Source organism: Eublepharis macularius, chromosome 12 (assembly GCF_028583425.1).
Source record: "Eublepharis macularius isolate TG4126 chromosome 12, MPM_Emac_v1.0, whole genome shotgun sequence".
NCBI classification, from domain to species: Eukaryota; Metazoa; Chordata; class Lepidosauria; order Squamata; family Eublepharidae; genus Eublepharis; species Eublepharis macularius.
The window spans coordinates 72,215,426-72,235,627 of NC_072801.1; the positions used below are offsets into that span (position 1 = coordinate 72,215,426).

General features: G+C 43.3%; 2 protein-coding genes across 2 annotated transcripts; both read left to right on the plus strand.

The window, feature by feature from the left end:
• The first annotated feature begins 13,020 nt into the window (after positions 1–13,020).
• LOC129339805 (olfactory receptor 6M1-like) lies at positions 13,021–13,986 on the plus strand. The gene has a single exon (XM_054994383.1). The coding sequence runs from the start codon at positions 13,171–13,173 to the stop codon at positions 13,984–13,986; it is 816 nt and encodes a 271-aa protein (XP_054850358.1). The 5' UTR covers positions 13,021–13,170.
• Positions 13,987–18,520: 4,534 nt separating this feature from the next.
• Positions 18,521–19,513, plus strand: LOC129339806 (olfactory receptor 6J1-like). The gene has a single exon (XM_054994385.1). The coding sequence runs from the start codon at positions 18,521–18,523 to the stop codon at positions 19,511–19,513; it is 993 nt and encodes a 330-aa protein (XP_054850360.1).
• Positions 19,514–20,202: the final 689 nt, after the last annotated feature.

Genomic DNA, 20,202 nt, shown 5'->3' on the forward strand with positions numbered 1-20,202 from the left:
TTTCTTTTAAAAAGAGTCATTTAAGGACAGTATTGTGCCTTTGGAAACTTTGCTTCTCTGCCTGCCCATGCTCAATCATGTTCCCTGGATTAAATCCAGACAGTTCAGGGGTTTGTTCTTTATATAAGACAATTGATAAGGTTGCTTTACAGGGTGGACGCTATGACAACATATCCCTGTTGAGTTTTCTCCCCTCCCCAAACTCTGCCCTTCCTAGGTTACAGCCCCTAATCTCCATGAATTTCCCTACCCCAAATTGGTCACCCTAGATTTCAGTTTGTGGGTCGAAGAATTCAAATTTCTTTTCCAAAGCTGCTTCTATTACTGCCGGCCCTGATATCCTGTGGCAATGAGTCCCACAGATTATGCATCTTTTGAAGACCATCACAGCCAAGCCAGAGTTGGTAACTTCACAGGCACCGAACAAGAGTATTAAAATGCCCAATATTAACGTGCCGTTTTATTATGTTGCAGACACCAACAGTGGCAATCCTCCCGAATGACCACGAGAAGAAGTGGAAAAGAAATTTCCGCTATCGGTATCTGCTTCTCTCTCATGCCTCGCTCCAGAGGCTAGAGGCCTCTCTCTTGAAACTGAGCTATAAGGATTTTCAAGATTCCTGTGAATGGGAGAAGTTTCAGCTTTGGCTCCAGGAAGTGCTTTATAGGGTCCAGTGGGAGACCGAGAGCCCGGTGGGAATGGCCGGCCGCGAGCCCGTGTGCGCATGTCTCCAAAGGAAACGGCCGAGAAAGGACTGAAGTATCTTGGATGGTGGGAAATTAGAGGAGGAATGTGATAAATGGTGTATTTTGCTGGACAATAAAGATCTGAATGCTAAACCATTATTCCAGACGTTGCTTCTTGTTGTTGTTTTTTACAGGCTCTGAAAGGGGTAGGCGTAGGTCAACGACTGAAATAGGGTTGGATTCTTTGAACTTTTCAGCTGGCCAAAAGGTTGATGGACCCCTTTGGACAATCAAAGAGAGCATGCCAGGGTTCATGGGGAAAAGTCATGTGAGATGGGGGCTGCTGTGAGATGTTATGCCTGAAACAGCTCCCCCTCTGCGCCCTTCCCAATTAGACACAAAGGACTGGAGTGGCCTATAGAACTTTGATTGCAGTTATAGGAGAGAGAACAAAATATCAAAAACGGTTGCCTCTGGCTCCTCCCTCGAGCAGCAGAGTTTTTATAGCAATTATGACATCAGAACATCATTGTACCTAATTACAATATGATTGGTTCATAGTACTTAAGTTGTAGTTAGAAATTTTAGTACACGTGTCACCTTCTTTAGTGCAAAGTCAGCTCCTGTTACATTTTGCATGTGTGATCCTACAGAATAAGCCATTGTCTGAATATGTTACCTTTTAAAGAATCCCTTTCTGTCTGAATGTATCTGGCAAACACACAATGCTAGCCTGTATCTTTATCTTCCAAGACAAAGCTTTGAATTCTTGCCTTCGGTACTCAACTTAACTAAACATAGCTTCTTAGAGTAACTAAGGAATTGTGAATTGTTTATAGAAAACGCGTAAGAAATCACTGTTTGTGTTAGGTCTATCAGCATACAATTAATTGTTAATTATTATAGCTGAGCTTGGCCCTGATATCAGAGAGGAACCCAAACAAGAGTGGAGAACTTGGTAGGATCCACAGAACGATCTGCTTGCCAGTCTCCTCAACTCTTGAAACTGTACTTTTGTATAGTGATATACAGTTCATAATTTGGGGGGGTGGTAGCCACGTAGCATTTGACTACCAAAAAATCTTTCCCTGTGGCAATTCAAAAACCAACACAAATGTTACTCCAGAATTAGCTTTTGAGGACTACACCTCACACCTTGGTGGCTGGACATGCTTGATCTCAATATGGACTAGAATTATGACAAGGCCTTCTTTGGTTGGGATCAGGGCTTTTTTTCAGCGGGAACACAGTGGAACGGAGTTCCAGCACCTCTTGAAAATGGTCACATGGCCGGTAGCCCCCCCCCCCCCCTGAGGGGAGACAGAGGGGAGATTAGATTGCCCTCCGCGCCATGTGGCTGGCACATGGCGTGGAGATTGCTGGCATGGAGGGCATCTAAACTCCCCTTTGTCTGGAGATCAGGGGGCAGGGCCACTGGCCATGTGACCATTTTCACTGAGGGTGATTTAAACTTTAAAAAACTCCCCCCTTGTTCCAGCTGACCCAAAGTGACGTCATTGTGTGGTCCTGAGCTCCACCACTGAGTTCCATCACCTCTTTTCCCAGAAAAAAAGCACTCGTCAAAAGTAATACATAAAAAAAATATTTTTGGCTTATATCCCAGCCCCAATATTTGATAGGGGCGAAGCAAGAGCCCACGTTTTCTTTAAATGAAATGGCACTAGAAGCTGAGTGAAGTTCAAAAGGATTTAGGAGGTTTATTAAACAGGCAGGGTTATTAAACGGCCATTTTTTGTGGTGCGCCACTTCATGAGAAATAAGATACTCCTTCGTTAATGTTAAAATAATTAAAGGTGGATAGTACTCTTGCCCCTGAAGTAGTCGATAGATGAAACTTGTGGACTTTTAGCCGGCCCCCTGTAGGGCTAGATGGGTGTGTGACCCCAACATCTTCTATATTTGCATCTCCACCTGCAAGAGAAAAGAGTAAAAAGAATCTGGATTATAACATCGTCAACATTATACTTACCTTAGAATTGGACATTCTCCCTGGAGCCTCCCTCACCAGCACACGTGAGATAAAAAGAAAAAGAAAAAGAGACTGTTTTGTAGTTCTAGAATGAATGAGCTGGGCCGTATTGAAATTTATTGCGGCCGGCATTTAATGAGCTTTACTCTTGTTGAAAATTATTTTTGTATGATATTTATTCTTGAATCAATATTGATTGTAATGTTTATGGCAATATGCTTGGAACTGTCTGCTGAATATTTGCACTAGTAATTATGAATGCGCTCAGTCACTTTAATAGATTTACAAATTTATTTACAATTTTTAGTTTTGAATTTTGCTAAGACTGTTTCTGACTTATTGTCCTGGTTGCAGCTAGTCTGCTCCATTCTGCCAGTTTATACCAGGAGTACCTCTCTTAGCTTGTCCCTCCCAACTTCCAGGCGGGGCCTAGATGTCCTGGAATTGCAAATGCTGTCCAGACCACAGAGATGAGTTTCTTTGCTCAGCCTGTTCTCCCAAGCTACAATTTTCTCTAGGGGAACTGATCTCTGTAGTCTAGACATCCACTGTAATGTTGGCAGATGTCCAGGCCCCGTCTAGAGGTTGACAAGCCTCCAAGTGACTAGAAATATGTGTTCTCATCCAGGCCTAAATTGAATTCATCTGGTTATCATAGTGGAAAACAAGACAGAGCTGCACTCTGGGAAATCCTTTAATGATATCACTGAACACTGTGGGGCCAAGTGAGCGAAAGTTCCTGTGCAAACACCCCACAAGCAAGCTGTGTGAACTCCAGGGTCGCTCCTGAACTGAATGAAGTCAAGGCCACATCTCCTTGGAGGCCAATCCTTGAGGTCACAATGGTAGGATCCCACCCCATCCCTCACCTCCAGTGGAGGCAGTAGCATAAGGAAAGCAGTAAAGGGGGAGAAGGGTGCCTCCCAGCAAGAGGGGGTGAGCCCCCTGCAATGGGGAACTGGACTTCCAGAAGGAAGCTGGAAGCAACGGGGGATGAACAGCCGAAGTCAGAGCCGGCCAAGGGAAGTCAGGGCTTGGGGTTGCTGAAGGTTTTCCAAAGAAGCCAGTGGACAGTGAGTACTCCTGCAAGGAAGTGATTTAGCTTGACTCTCACAGCTTGCATGGCTTTTTGTCCACAAATGTCGTGGCATCGTCTTTCCAGAGCCATAATGGATTGCTAAGGAAATGGGAGGGTGCATGTGTGAGAGCTGATCTGGACGGTAGTTGGATACAACTCCATGTTTCATAGTCAAAAATAGGTCCACACATCTAGTTCTTGCTTAGACCAAAACAAACAAACAAACAAAGAGGCACAATTCTCACCTCCTACATATCCATGGCCAAACTGTCTTCCATTTCATAATCCAGATGTGGATTCCAATTTGGAAATCGAGAAAAAAAATCAATAACTATAATAAAATGAATAGTTCCTGCCGATCACGAAAGTAGCAAAACCAGGCCACCTTTACTCGAGTATTCAGAGAAACAGGACTTCTAAAGAAATAAGAATCAAAACAGAGGAAAAATAAACCCTGAAACAGTGAATGGATGAGGTCCAGATATGATCTTGGAAATGTGGAATGTTGAGAGTGGAAAAAGAGAACAAAGAGGGAAGTGGGAAATCTGACCACTTAGAGAAACCTGGAAGGGACTATTTGGGTATTTGTGCTGGATTTCCCAATATTTTATCCCTCCCCCATGCAATTCTTCACAGTCCCCTAATTTTTATTTTGTTATTTGCAAATGGGAAGGCCCAGTGTGATTTTTCAAAAGCGTTTTTCAGCTCTAACTTTTCCTTTTCAGCCTAGGGAAATGCCACCTGTTTCCAGTGAGGCCTTCTGCCGTGACTTGGACCCCATTCCAACGGAGATGCTCTCTTCCTGGGGACAAAGAGGAGCAAGACTTCGCCGGGCTGCCCCCAAAATTTGCCCTCCGCTTCCTTCTCTGACTTTGTGGGTGGCTGGAGATGGGGGCGAACGGGAAGAGAATTACCGGTACCACCGCTTAATGGGAAACCTTGTCTCTTCCATGGTGCCTGAAGACGAACTGCCTCCCCCCACGTGGTATGAAGTTCCCACAGGGCAGGTTGTGGGGCCCCCTCCACCACCACCCCTCCGATATCTAACTAATGGCATGACCATGGCAGAAGGGCACCTAACTCCCCGAGTCAACTTCCATCCTGGCTTCCAGGAGGAACAATAAAGCGAAACAACAGACGCATACAGCTCAGAGGTGTGACCTCGTGTCTAGTTATTAACTTAATAGTTAGGGATATTCTGAAAGGAGTCTTTAGATTTTTTTTCCCCATAGCCAACTGCCTACCTCAAGTGGCAAGAGTTAAGCATAAAGATGGCAGTGAGAGACTCAGATAGATTTGACCAATGGAGTAGAAGGAAGTAGGATCTTCTTCCAACACAAGGGCCAACCAAGTGTGGCTCCTTGGCAGACAACTTCCTGCTCAGTTGGGATCCACTAACTACTAAGAGTCTCTCTACACAAGACACCTTACGCAAGGACGCTCAAGTGTAGGGAGACATAATGTTAGCTGGGAAGGGTAGTTTTAAAAGACAGAGCTGGAGATTGCTCCTCAGATGGTTTGTTAATTTCATCTTCATCTCCCTGAAGGGGAGGTTAAATTGGCAGAGCCTTCAGCAAGTGGAGATGAATTAACAAACCCTCCGAGGAGTGATCTCTGCTGGCTCTTTTTAAACTACCCTCGTGTAGAGAGGTGAAATTGACAGAACCTTCAGCAAGGAAAAGATGAAATCAACAAACCCTTTGAGGAGCAATCTCTGCCAGCTCTATGTAGAGAGGTGAAATTGACAGAGCCTTTGACTGTCTTTTTAAATTATGCTTCCCAGCTAATATTGCTTCTGCTTACATTTGAGCGTCCTCGTATAAGATGTCTTGTGTAGAAAGACTCTAAGAGGGTTGTGCCATTTGGATTTTCTGCAGGTATCAAATGGTTTTGAAACTTTCTCAGGAGGCAAAGCTCTAGCCTGGATCCCACTGAGAATCTATGATCAGGGTCTCTCTCTTTCTCTCTTTCTCTCAATGTGAGAAGCAGCCACACGGTGCCCCATATTGCAACAGACCATGAGGCAGGGGGAGAGCTAGTCCGTATGACTGTTCCTTGTGAAACCCAGCAAACCAAATGTGGAATTTGAACTCAAGAAGAAGGTGGCCCTGATGACAGGAAGCCTCCACTATCAAGGCATCATAGTCCAGGCTTGTAAAATGTGCTATAGCTTGAACACACGAAGCTTCCTTATATTGAACTAGCTTGATACCCGTGCTTTGCTATGGTATTTAACTACTTTAAATCCAGTCATAATACTTATGGGTACGTGACATTTTTTGAGTTGGTTTTGTAGTATAATAGCATAGTACCTGAGCTTCACAAAGGTGTTTTTACCTCAGAACACAGAGTTCCACAGCTGACCAATCAGAGAGGGGGGAGTGCAAGTAGGCAGGAGCCTGCCAGCCACACAGGAAAACCAGGCCCCGCAGGGGGTGAATTTCTTAAAATCCCTTCTTAGTGGGTATTTACATCATTAAAGGAATGTTCCCCCCAAATTTCACGTTTCTAGGCCCAGTGGTTTGGGCTGGGCATTGATGAGTCAGTCAGGACACTTGTCTTTATGTATATAGATTGGTCCACCATCTTCAATATTGTCTACTCAGACAGGAAGTGGCTCTCCAGGGTCTTAGGCAGAGATCTTCCACATCAACTCCTGATTCTTATTTTACTAGGGAATACTGAGGATTGGAGATCTGTATGCCAACTGAGCTACGGCTCCTCCCTAAAAGAAGATCTAGAAATATGTGCAGATCCATTGATTCTGTAGTCTATTTAATGGGGTGTGTGCATATATATCTGTTATGATTACAAGGGTATTTTAAGAACTTGAAATTTGACTTTCTAAATATTTCAAGATGGGTAGCTCTGTTACTCTGTCTGTTACACTAGAAAAGAACAAGAGTCCAGTAGCACTTATAAGACTAACACAATTTGTGGTAGGGTATGAGCTTTTGTGAGGTATCTGAAGAACTGAGCTGTGACTCATGAAAGCTCATACCCTACCACAAGTTCTGTTAGTCTTTTGAGAGGATGAGAGAATTGTTCTGGGATCCATTTGTTAGCAATAACAAGAGGGGGAAATCAGAAATGGGATTTCACCATTTAAAAAAAAAAGTTCTACACATCCCACCAATGTGGAACTTTAAAATAAAATTATCCCTAAAAACGATTCTTCTTTTGCCAAAGAGGTTTGAGTGCTGAAGACACTTATAAGATTCAAAAAGCATCTGCATCGACTTCTGTTGTTCTGACATTCTGAAATGAGAAACCTCCTTTTTTATAGGGGCTGTGATAAGGGTTAAATAGTCCAGAATAAAAGCTCTCTATTGGCATTTATTCCTCATATTTATATCTCTCCCAAGGAACTATGAATGGTTTCATGGAGAGGGGAATTCCATTTTTTCACCTTTGGACAACCCTCTGAGATAAATTAGGGTGTGTGACTTGTCTAAGATCACCCAATGAATCTCATGGCAGAGTGGAGATTGTAATCCAGATCTCCTTGGAATGCTCTAACCACCGCACCACACTGTCTTTAGAATATGCTGTGGAGATGATGTGCTCTTCAATGAGTGCCATTTATTTTATCATGTGGTGTTCCAGTGTGCAGCACTTACATCAAGGAAATTGTGGGATATCTGATTGCAAGGGTGTCTTATGGACACCTCAGGCGGAAGAATCTTCCTCTCTTTCCCTCTCACCTCATCATACTTGTGATTCTTGGGTTAGCATTCATAATTCATGTTCTTTCAACAATTACTTCTCTATATAAAGTCCATAGAGATTTGTTGTCCAAGGGGAGTGCTTGTTTTAAATCTTTTGAAATCAAGGGAACGCTCTTAGCCCAAGGGGCTGGGCGCAGATGCTACGTTCTTTTCACCTGGTATTTTATTCTCTTTCTCGCTCTTATTCTCTCTCTTTTTCTCTCTTGCATACTACACTTACCCAATCTCTTTTGGAATCTCAGGACACATTTCACTACCTATATACCATCATCCTGGACAGAGAATACAGCCCTCAAGAAATAATCTCCACTTTGCTGTGAATGGTAAACTTCATAAGGCCTGGAGACATTTCTATCTGTTTAGAGTGGTGGCCTGCCCACCCAGTGCTCAGTCTTGGAATTTCTGACGAATTTTGTGGCCATAAAAACCAGCTTTCTGCTTCCACTTAGCAAGGGGACATCTCAGTCGTGGATTAGAGTTGTAATATTCTGATGCTTATCTGGTAAGCGAGACTTGCCAATATAGCTGTGCAACACACATCTAAACATTTGATTATATGTACGTGTAAGATTGATTTCTTTAAACCACTGAAGGCTGGCAAGGTGATTTGCCAACTATTTAAAAACAATATTCTCCACTGAAAAAGACCTGCATAATATGATCATCTATTTGGTGGTGGTAAGAGTGGTGGGACTCTAATCTGGAGAGCCAGGTTTGATTCCCCACTCCTCCCGTTGAAGCCAGCTGGGCGACCTTGGGTAAGTCACAGCTCTTCCAGAGCTCTCTCAGCCCCACCAACCTCACAAGGTGCTGGTTGTGAAAATAATAATAGCATACTTTGTATGCTATAATAGCATACTTTGTAAACCACTCTGAGTGGGCATTAAGTTGTTTTGAGAGGCCATAAATAAATTGAATGTTGTTGCTATTATTTTCAAAAACAATCCATAGAAAATATGTATATTTTTTAAAGCCGCTGCTGGAAACTTATCACATTCAATGCCAGCCTTCTCCAGAACTTTTCACAGAGGTTGGAGCTGCAGAAAGCATCTTATGGAGCTTTTGGGAGGCCAGGGAGCCAGGACCATTCCTGTCCATGTAAGTTGCAAGGGCTTTTAAAAATTGCCAGCCCTACAGCCTGGTAGTTAAATGCGTGATTGTAAAAGAGGTAGGGCATGGATAGTGCAGGTGATGTCTTTCCTAGACAGAGGTCTTTCTCCTTTGTGCCCCTTCCTGCAGCCTTGGTTTCCCTGCACCATCCTCTGGAGTGTCGTAATTCAAAGAAGGACCTGGATCCTGCAGTTTTAAGCACTGCACAAAGGAGCACAGGTCTTTAATAAAAACTGAGGTCCTGTGCTCCTTTGATCCTCTTTGATCCCCTTCCTCTCCCCTTGACAATTCAAAATCTGCCAGTAAATGTTCAAATGCAACAGAGTTTTCATAAATCTGTTCAGGGCAAGTCAAAAGTGAATTACAGCTGGGGCTCACCCCCTCCTCCCCACAAAAATCTTGCTTCAAAGTGAGGCTTAAGCATTGGATAAAGTTGCTAGTTTTTGAACCAGCCCCCATAGCTGTACTTAAAAAAAAATGTAGGGTCTATTATCTGTAACAATAAAAAAGAGAGCAAGATTCAGGTCCAGTAGCACCTTAAAGACCAACAAGATGGCTTTCGAGAGTTAAAGCTACCGTTGTCAATTACAAGGAGTGTGTGTGGGGAGGGGGGAATTCACTCCTAGTATCTGATGAAGGGAACTTTGATTCTCAAAAGCTCATACTCTGAAAATCTTACTGGTCTCTAAAATTCTACTGGCCTCAAGTCTTGCACTTCCACTACAGACCCACATGGCTACCCACCTGAAAATGTCTTGATGAAATAAAAAAAAAGATAGATTACTAAACTATAGCTCCCATCCAGAATTTCTGAAAAAGGAACTGCATTATTACTTTGGGCGGCAAAACAAAGAAACAGACCGACTCAGACATGAAGAAGCTACTAACAGGTAATCTTTTCTCCCTTACTTTTGATTTCTGATCATTTGCCGTTTTTTTTTTTTAAAAAACCCAAACTTTGAAAAAGAGAGAAAGAATGAGAACAGCAGTAAGGAAAATGCGCCGCTAAAGATGAGCATACAGAGAAACAAGGTGGCCAGTTATCCATCCCCCACCCCCACCCCCACCCCCACCTGGCTGGTCTGCCCTTATGCTATTGATGGTAGGTTGATCTGGAAAAATCGATAGATGATCCTTTAGGCTCCAAGCTATGAAAAAGCTTCTCTACCAGCCAATTTATGTCGCTAAAGCAGCTGTGAAAGATCATGCTGGGTTTTTCCTGGTCAGCTGTCACCTCTTTGTTCCCAATTAATTTTAATTTAATTCCCTTCTTTCTTTCTTTCTTTCTTTCTTTCTTTCTTTCTTTCTTTCTTTCTTTCTTTCTTTCTTTCTTTCTTTCTTTCTGTCTAGGGTGGCCAATTTTTCTTGTGGCATGGCTTCTGTGCCTTTAAACTGTTGCACAGGAGGCAGTTAGTTATAATTTCTCAATATGTTCAGGTCACCCCATCACCATAAGATTATAATGGGAAAGGTTGCTGCTGAAAAATTGCAGAAATGGGGACAAATAGAAATAGTTATTTAAAGTGCTTATATCCTGCCTATAAAGGTTTAGGACTCTTCGGGCAACGTAGCCAAAATCAGAAAATAATAGAGCAAAATAGTTTAGAAACCCCGCAGGAACAAATAGTATTAATCTGAATTAAAATCAAACCATCTCCAGGAAAGAACAGTAGGGAAAAAATCTCTCAGTTATGAAAAAATCAAGTCTAAGAGCACCTTAAAGACCAACATACTGTGATAACAATAACAACAATAACAGAAGCAGCAGCAACAACAACAACATTCAATTTAGATACCACCCTTCAGGACAACTTAATGCCCACTCAGAGCAGTTTACAAAGTATGTCATTATTATTCCCACAACAATCACCTTGTGAGGTGGGTGGGGCTGAGAGAGCTCTGAGAGAGCTGTGTGGCTGACCCAAGGTCACCCAGCTGGCTTCAAGCGGAGGAGTGGGGAATCAAACCCGGTTCTTCGGATTAGAGTCCCGCGCTCTTAACCACTACACCAAACTGGTTCTTAATTCCAGGGTACACGTTTTGGTGAGTCAAAGCTCACGTCATCAAACACCATGGCAAAGGTATCTGGTGAAGTGAGCTTTGGCTCACAGCAGCATATGCCTTGGAATAAAAAGAGAGGCTGTGGGTAAATGGTTGAGTTGAAAATCAGCACTCTGCTGGTTCAATCAAATTCTCGTACTGCCATGAACTCAGCAGGTGGCCTTGGGTAAGCCACCCCTCTGCCTCAGCTCTCCAGCTGTATTGTGTGGGTAATAATAACACTGACTTTGTTCCTTGCTCTGAGTGGGGCACTAATCTGTCTAGAAGAGTATATAAATGCAGTTATTATGATAGTGGCCATTTCCACACACGTTGAATAATGTACTTTCAATGCACATTAGCAATCCTTTGGAAGTGGATTTTTTGTTCCACACACGGGCCATTTCCACATGCTGTTAAAGAGACGGGCTACTTACTGAATGCTGGCATTTTTTTCCACAGATTCCAAATGCCTCCGATTTCAAAGCAGAAGCAGGCCGTTTGGCTTCCGTCTGATCAACGTCTTTTCTGAGACCGGGATTTCACGCTCTTTCCTGTGCTGGGTCAAGGACGCTGATCAGACGAAAGACAAACTCCCTGCTTCTCCTTTGAAATCGGAGGCATCTGGAATCTGTAAAAAAACCTGCCAGCATTCAGTAAGTAGCCTGTTGCTTTAACAACATGTGGAAACAGCCATGGAAAAGCAGTTCCAAATGTTCACTAAAGAGTATTGAAAGTGGATTACCCAACGTGTGTGGAAGCAGCCGATGTGGTGTTGGTCTTCACTTTTGTTCTTCTGCTACATATTAACATGGTAACCCACCTGAAAATACTTCTGAAAAATGTTCACCAGGTGCCAAAGATACAGCCAAGAGGGTAGATTGTATGGGGTTGCAGCTATACGCATGAGATGCCCCAACAGAAAAGATCCCATCCCTGGCAGGTGCCTATTTCTCTTCTACAGCTGTAAGTGAACAGATGACAAGAAACAGCTAGAGTTGCCAACAATGTGTCCTGTCCTTTTAATAGAGGCTTAGGGGCATGTTCTTTAGCAGGTGATGTTATTGCCCCAAGCTGTGAAAAGCTTCCCGTGTTCATTGCCATACACTAAGCCCCCCCTTTACTACAGGGACTGGGCATTTTTATTTCCAGGTTGTTGACAACCCTAGAAGTGGGTAGAAAGTGGCACTTTGGGAGGTGTGAATCCTTACTCAGCTATTATGTTCACTGGGTGATCTTGGCCACTCATTCTCTCAGCCTCCCCTCACTTCACATGGCTGTTGTGGGGATAAAATGGAGGGGAAAGTTCCAAGTGTACCTTCCACAAAGATACCTTACCACTGGATAGCCAGTTTGGTATAGTGGTTAAGAGTGGCAGGGCTCTAATCTGGAGAGCCAGGTTTGATTCCCTACTCCTCCGCTTGAAGCCAGCTGGGTGACCTTGGATCAGTCACAGCTCTCTTGGAGCTCTCTCAACCTCACTCACCTCACAGGGTGATTGTTGTGGGGATAATAACGACACACTTTGAAAACTGCTCTGAGTGGGAGTTAAGTTATCCTGAAGGGCAGTATATAAATTGAATGTTGTTGTTATTATAATTATTATTAAGATCTTTAAAACTCATTTTAAATTTAAAATCAACCTGTGAATGCACCAAAATCACTACCCTCTGGCTTTCTGTAGATCGGGTTCCACAAATTTATTTACCTAGCCAGCTCCTGGGAGTAAAACATCTGTTTGTTTATGCTTATGTAAAAATAAAATACCTGCTTATGTAAAAATAAAATACCTGCTTACAAGTCTTGAGTCTAAGTTCCTATTCAGGCCCTCTTTGTTGGATCAGCAAAACTTTTAATGTTCAAGGAGGTAACTGATAAATTAATGTTGCTATGACCTATATAGTTCGACATACGGAGTAGCAAGAGGACTTACTTCAACATGGCCATTTCCATACTGCTGACCTTCCCTCAGAACGACCCGGAACATTGTGCAAAAAACCATAGAAGATTGCGTTTTCTTGCGCGAGATTTGCGCGACTTCGCACAAATCTAGACTTAGCGCAAATCTCGCGCGAGAAAATGCAATCTTCTGTGTTTTTTGTGCAATGTTCCGGGTCATTCCAAGGGAAGGTAGGCAGTGTGGAAATGGCCCATGTGAAGCTCCTCAAGCTCTTGGGAAGCAGGGCAGGACAAAATTGCTACAGGCAGGTCTTAACAATCAGGTCGGGTTTTATGGCATCGTGTTCTCTTTCAGATGTTCTGACCCCGCCCTCCATGAAATCCGCAACAATTCTGGGCTGTCTTTTCTGCCCTCGTTTTTGTAAATATTTTTGTGTCATTGCAGAAAGACCAGCTCCCTGCCACCCATGTCTAAGAGCAATTCTTCGGTGCAGGAGTTCTTCCTGGTGGGATTCCCCACAGACCCTTCTATCGAGTTGCTCCTCTTCTTTTTGGTGCTGGCCAACTATCTCATCACTCTCTCGGGAAACAGTGTGATTATCTGCATCACCCTGTCTGACCGTCGTTTACAGAGCCCCATGTATTTCTTCCTCCGGAACTTTTCTTTTGTGGAAATTTGGTTCACCACGGTGACGGTGCCCAAACTTCTGGCCGGGTTCCTTGTCGGCAGCCGTACCATCTCCTTTGTGGGCTGCATGGCTCAGTGTTATTTCTATTTTCTCCTCGGGGCAACAGAATTCTTGCTCTTGGGCGTCATGTCCTTTGACCGTTACCAAGCCGTGTGCAACCCCTTGCGCTACCCGGCGCTGATGACCAGGAAGTTCTGCCTGCGGTTGGTGTGTGGGACATGGGTGGCAGCTTTTTTCACTATCCTTGGGCCACTCATCATGGTGACTGGCCTTCCCTACTGCAACTCCAATGTCATTAACCATTTCTTCTGTGACCGCACGCCCTTGGTCAACTTGGCTTGCACCAATACTGAATGGGTAGAGAACATCAATTTGTTGCTGGCAGGGGTACTGATCCTGGGCTCCTTAGTGCTGACAGTCATTTCCTATTGTTTGATCACAGTGGCTGTGCTGCGGATCCCTTCTGCGCAAGGTCGGCTCAAGGCCTTCTCCACCTGCGCCTCCCACATGACGGTGGTCACGATCGTCTATGGCAGCCACATCTTCATGCACGTCCGCACCACCCATACATACACGGAGAGAACTGATAAAGTTGTGGCACTCATGACCAGTGTGGTGGCCCCGTCACTCAACCCCTTCATCTACACCTTACGCAATGAGAAGGTCAAGGAAGCCCTGAGAGATGCAGCAAGGAAGAGAGGACTTTTTGGCACCAAAGAATTCCAGGAAAAAAGGACAGGCTTTCACAGAATCATAGTGGGATAAATGAATGACGCTGCTGTTAGAAGCAGATGTTAATAGGATACTGGCAGGGCTTTTTTTCATCTGGAATATGGTGGAATGGAGTTCCGGAACCTCTTGAAAATGGTCACATGGCTGGTGGCCCCGCCCCCTGATCTCCAGACACAGGAAAGTTTAGATTGCTCTCCGTGCCACCAGCCATGTGACCATTTTCTCCGAGGGCAACCCACTGAGTTCCACCACCTCTTTTCCCAGAAAAAAAGCCCTGGATACTGGGAAACCGAGCCTTGGGTCCTTTAAGACCTTTGACAGGGACAATACAAACTTTTTCTTCCTTCAAGGAGAAGCAGGACTAACATGCTGAGTTCATTGGAAGAAGGGCAATTTGTTGTTGCTTTTAAATAAAATAACAGCAAAAAGTTTTCAGACACTTGTTTTGCCATTTCACCAGCATTCAGTTTAAAATACCCTTTCTGTCTCTGTGGCGCAATTTAATGCACAGCTCAATACAAATGAATCCAAATTAAATAAATAGTATGAATGATGCCCCCCTCTGCAATTCCTTAAATATAGGTTAAGTATTTTGTGCAAAGTTTACTTTAGAGGTACAAAAACACAATTTCCTTCCTCCCGCCACCAATTGTATAAAACAGTACTTTGGCAAGTTCCCCCAAACTACTAAGAAGTGTCTTCTTGTTCGATGTTCACAGAGTCAAAAACAGTTATGTGAATCGAATCAAAGTTCTCAGATTTAGAAGCCTTCTCCCATGTTGGTCGTTAACATGTCTCGTATAGCTGTGGGATGAGATGGAGCAGAATACTGTTTGGTCACTGAATCATGTTGCCAAGTCCCCTTACCCTCCTAGGGGAGGGACCGAGCACCAGCTTTCCAGATTCCCAGTGCAGCGTGATGGTGTCACTTTCGGGATTGATGTCATTGCGCCCGGCAGGCATTCTCCCGCCCTTCCCAGGGACTGATTTTGGCCTTTGTGAAGGGCAAGAACATGTCTGCCATTGGGTGCGGTGACGTCACTCCTAGAACTGATGTCTTCATGCCCATGAAGAATGTGTCTGCTGGGCCTCCTGGGCCTCTTCCCTGGGGCGTTCCCCCTCCTCTGGCCAGGTGAGTAGCAGTGGGGGTAGAGACTGGGAGCGAGGGATCTCCTGCCCCCACCAGGGGATTGGCAGCCCTGTCACTGAAGCTTTCTAAAGAGTTAAATTGTATTCATTGCATTTCACGGCCTTTGGACCTATAGTTTACATTCTATGTCTGTCTGTCTGTCTGTTTTAGGGTTGCCAGCTCCAAGTTGGGAAATTCCTGGAGATCTACAGGGTGAAACCTGGAGAAACCTGGAGAAAGTGGGATTTGGGAAGGGAAAGGACCTTGGCATGGCATTATTCCATAGAGTCCACCCCCCAAAGTAGCCATTTTCTCCAGGTGATCTGATCTCTGTGGCCTGGAGACCAGTTGTAATTCCAGGAGATCTCCAGCCACTACCTGGAGGCTGGCAACCCTAGTCAGTCTACAATCAACGCAGCTCTGTTCCACAAACAATAAATCTTCCACTCTGTACGCAAGTCTCGGTGTTGTTTTTGCAACAGATTACCAGGGCTACCCCTCTGAAAAGCCTTTTAATAATAAAAAAGAGTCCATGCATATTCTATTGGGGAAGGCATAGTTAACATGGAGACACAGGTAGCAAAATGTGAGACTATTACAGTAATATTTCATTTAATATTTCATTTATTCCAAGTGTTCTTTTGGGATCCTGTCTCTGGTGCCAGAGTAATGATTTCTGAGCCAGCGCTACATTCCTATATCCTTCAGGGAGAGAAACGTAACTTATTCTCAGAGGTGTACCTGGCTTGATTATGAAACATCATTTTTGCCCCTGGAACATCAACATATTTCCAGAAGATGAGCTTTTCATAAGCTGGCAAAAGACAGGGTATCTGCTAGTCTATTTGGAACATCTGTATCTTAAGGCTAGACTGGGATTGTGTGTGTCGCCTCCAACCTATGGTGACCCTATGAGTGAAAGACCTCCAAAACACCCTCTCATTAACAGACTTGCTCAGATCCTGCAAACTGGAGGACGTGGCTTCTTTTATTGTGTCAAGCCATCTCATTTTAGGTCTTCCTCTTTTCTTACTTTTCTTCCACTTTTCCTAGCATTATTGACTTTTCCAGAAAATCTTGTCTGTGGTTATAATCACCATCAATCAGAAAACTGGAATAAACAAAGATTTCCCGGTGTGTTTGGCTATGGCTGCCTCTTGAACACCAAGAATGCAATCTAGGAGAACAGAAACACACTGCAGCTCTTATTGGTGCCATGGACAGTTTTTTTATCTAACTTCCTATCTTATTGGTGCCACCACTATTTGCATTAGATGCAATCTTTGCTCCAATGCTATTCCTGGAATCTGTCTCCGGAGCCCAGCAAATGGTTTTGGCTGGATAACACCTTAATAAGAAGAATTCCTCAGGTATGTCTCCTTCTCTTTGAGAACAATTCTGTTAGGATGTAGGTATATAATTATAAGTTTGACCACGTGGCGTGGAGTGAGGAGAATTCCTCCTAGAACTCAGTTTTCACATGGGCAGTCGAGAGACTGAGACCTGAGAACAGATCTATACAGCGATAGAAGACAGGTGGAGGAAGGAAGGAAGGGTGGGTAGAGAAGGGTCAAAAAGTAATCTGATGATAAAGAGGCAATGGGATGGAGCCATTAATGGTGGAGCTTTCCTCTGGTGCAAGGAACCTCACATCAAAAGAACCCTCCGTGCCCCAGAGAAAGGCTGTACTGTTAGCAGGACAGGATTTTTGGATCCAACACTACATAAATATTTTTCAAGAGTGCTATAGGCATAGAAAGACTAGGTGCAGATTTCCAAACAGAATAGAAAGGAAGCCGGAGCAGGAAAACCTTATCCTATCTTGTTTTATTTCTGTATCTGAGTAAACTTTTGATCACAATGATGCAATACACCAGCAACAGACAAGGGGCAATCTATATGCCAGTTCTTCCGATCTTCTCCAGTCCTGTAAGTATACTTGTTGTCTTGCGTGTGACTCACTTCGGCATCACAGCAGTTGTCATTTGTGATACGTTCTTGATCAGGGATTTTTTTTTTGTAATGTTGCACACTGCAGGGTGGTCTAACGGGAGGGCAGGGAGGTTTGGAAAGTCATTCCCTGCCTCTGAGCAGCTACAGAGTGCAATTTGGAAATTTTGCAGACCCTCCCTTCCTGACCCCTCTTCCCTTCGAATTTCTCTTCTGGTTAAAACAGAATCAATTTGAAACAAATACAAAAGTGCCTAAAAGAGGAACAGTAATGGATAATTGGATTTCAAGGAGAAATCGAGTAAAAAGGAATTAAGGGAGTTTTTCTTTTCTGCTAGCAGAGTACACCAACTATGAATGAATTTATCATAATGACCTTTTCCCATTTGGGGATCAAGGGGAAGGAATTTTCCTTCTTAAATATTTCAGAAAGAGAGAGAAAGAGAGGGAAGAGAGCATGGAAGAAGATCAAAGATGTCTGAAGGAAGTAAATAGGTTAAACTGTCCCTTGGTTTGACATGTAAGTAATTTTCTGCTCTCAGCTGGTGCAGCATTCTGTAGTCTATCTCAACTTTTGATTAAAAATGCAAATACCCAGTCTTCCTTGATGCTTTAAAATGGCTTAACATTTGCATGTCTTGCTGTACCCTTTGTTCACACGTCAAAGGATTCCAAACATTTGAAATCCTTAATAATGGAAGTAAATAAAGCAAAATGGGGAAAAAACACATAAGCAAAAATAGTTCATTGGATATCATATTTTCTGATGGTCACAAGAGTTCAAGTTTTTTTAAAAAGGGGTTTTATAGCCCTGAATATATTCCACACAATTTTATTGTTATCAGGAGTGATAACAGCTACCTGTACATGGGCTTTCTCTGTGGTAGCCACCGAGTGGTAGGGTATGAGCTTTCGTGAGCCACACCTCACTTCTTCAGATACAGCTAGAATGTGAGTCCATGTGTCCTTCTATCTTGGAGAGTGGAGTGATTACAGAAGCCGAATGATAACAGCAGGTGAATGTCAGTCCAGGCATCCTGGACTGAATCAAGACAAAGACTTCCTGGACTGAATCAAGACAAAGACTTCCTGTCTCATTACCAATGCTAATTTCCCCACACCCACTACCCCATTGCATACCCCACTCTATTCAATCATACCTGCCTTTGTCATTCACTGGCTATTATCCATGGTAGGGCAATGATTGCAAGTTCCAGGACCACGGAGACTGGTGCTCAACTAGGTAGTGGAAATGAGAATTTAGGATTTAGAAATTCATGTTCCATTTCCACAGGTAGGAGGGAACAAAAGCAGCCGAAATAAGAAATGGAAGTTAACAGGAAATTAATTCTCCCACACTCTTTGTGAATGCAAAAATATCAATGTCTGTCCATGGTGCTGATGTCTATACATTGATGTGGAATCTTAAACTACTATCTGTCTCTCCACAGTTGACATAGCTAAGTGGTAGCTAAAAATCTACAGGAGATGGAGACACTCAATAGAACAGTGACTGAATTCATCCTGTTGGGTTTCTCCATGGGACATCAAGAAGAAATCCTTCTTGCTGTGCTCTTTCTAGCAATGTACATCACATCCCTGGCTGGCAACATTCTAATCTTTTGTATTGTGTTGGGAAATACTCAGCTCCACACTCCCATGTATTTTTTCCTAAGCAACTTCTCCATATTAGACATCATGTTCACCTCCGTTATCAGTCCACAGCTGTTGTGGAACCTCTTTTCGGGTGACAAGTCTATCTCCTTCTCAGCCTGTATGGCCCAACTGTACTTCTACTTCTTATTGGGCACCGTGGAGTTTTTCTTCTTGACGTCTATGTCATACGATCGCTATGCTGCAATATGTAAACCTCTGCATTATCACACCATCATGAGTAGTGAGGTGTGTGCCAAGATAGGTCTGGCTTGTTGGTTGTGTGGGTTCCTCTCTGTCCTCTGTCCCATCATCCAGATTAGCAGGTTGTCATTCTGTAAATCCAACAGCATCAACCATTTCTTCTGTGACAGCGGACCGCTCCTGGAACTGTCATGCTCCAATATTCGTTTCATTGAACTTATGGATTTCATGCTTTCCTCAGTTGTGATTGTTGGTTCAGCCATCCTGACATTAATTTCTTATTCATGTATCATCTCAACAATTCTGCTCATTCCCACCACTAGCAGTCGGAAGAAAGCCTTCGACACCTGTGCCACACACCTCACCTTGATATCTATCTCCTGTGGGATCTCCATCTTCACTTACGTAACTCCTTCTCAGAAAGAGACGTTGAATGCCCACAAAGTGCCCGCCATTCTGACCACCACAGTCTGCCCCTTTTTGAACCCATTCCTCTTCACTCTGAAGAACGAGTCTGTCAGGGATGCCCTGAGGAAGACAGTTCGAAAAACCCGAGATATAATTATCGAATGCTTTCTGACTACCAGGAAAGGGAACACAGTAGTTTTAGGGGAAAGTCATTAAAAAGATACACAATCATAAATGATCTGAGCAGTCTTAATATGCTTGGGATGCATATCATAAGAAGGGTAAATAATGTACTGTTTCCTTCACGGAAAACATTTAGGATATTCTATTTTTAAGATTCTCTTTTTGAGTTGTTAAAAAAGTTATTTTTAATCAGAGCATCACGATATACTCAGATGTAATTTATAGTAACATTCCATAATATTCATTCAGTCTTTCCACTATATACCTCTCACCTATTGACTGCATTAACTTTGGTTCATAAGACTATTTATTTGAAATATTTTTATACCTACTTTGTAAAAGCTTATAATAAAATCAAACAATATCAAGTGACAATTTAAAGTGTGAGGGGGGCATGAAATAATGTATCAAAGAGCCATTGATGGAACTGGATAATCAACAAAAGAACTTTCGAAAGAACTCTGTTTTTACACACTACAAATGCAAACCTGATATGGTGTTCACTACTCTGGCCAGACCATTTCCCATGGATGGGGCTACTGCAGGGGAAAAAACTCTCATTTGGGTTGACGCAGACCTAACTACCCTCACAGAAGGGATGGCATGCAGATCCAAGTGAGAAAACTGGAGAGTTTGCTTGAGTTAATTCAGGCAGAGCTGTTTATATGTAAATGCTTATACGCTAATGCTAGAAGGATCAACACCCATACAGTTGAGTCAAA

Coding starts and splice junctions, on each gene's coding strand:
- LOC129339805 (XM_054994383.1), top strand. CDS start 13,171: ATGTATTTCTTCCTCCGGAACTTTTCTTTTGTGGAAATTTGGTTCACC.
- LOC129339806 (XM_054994385.1), top strand. CDS start 18,521: ATGGAGACACTCAATAGAACAGTGACTGAATTCATCCTGTTGGGTTTC.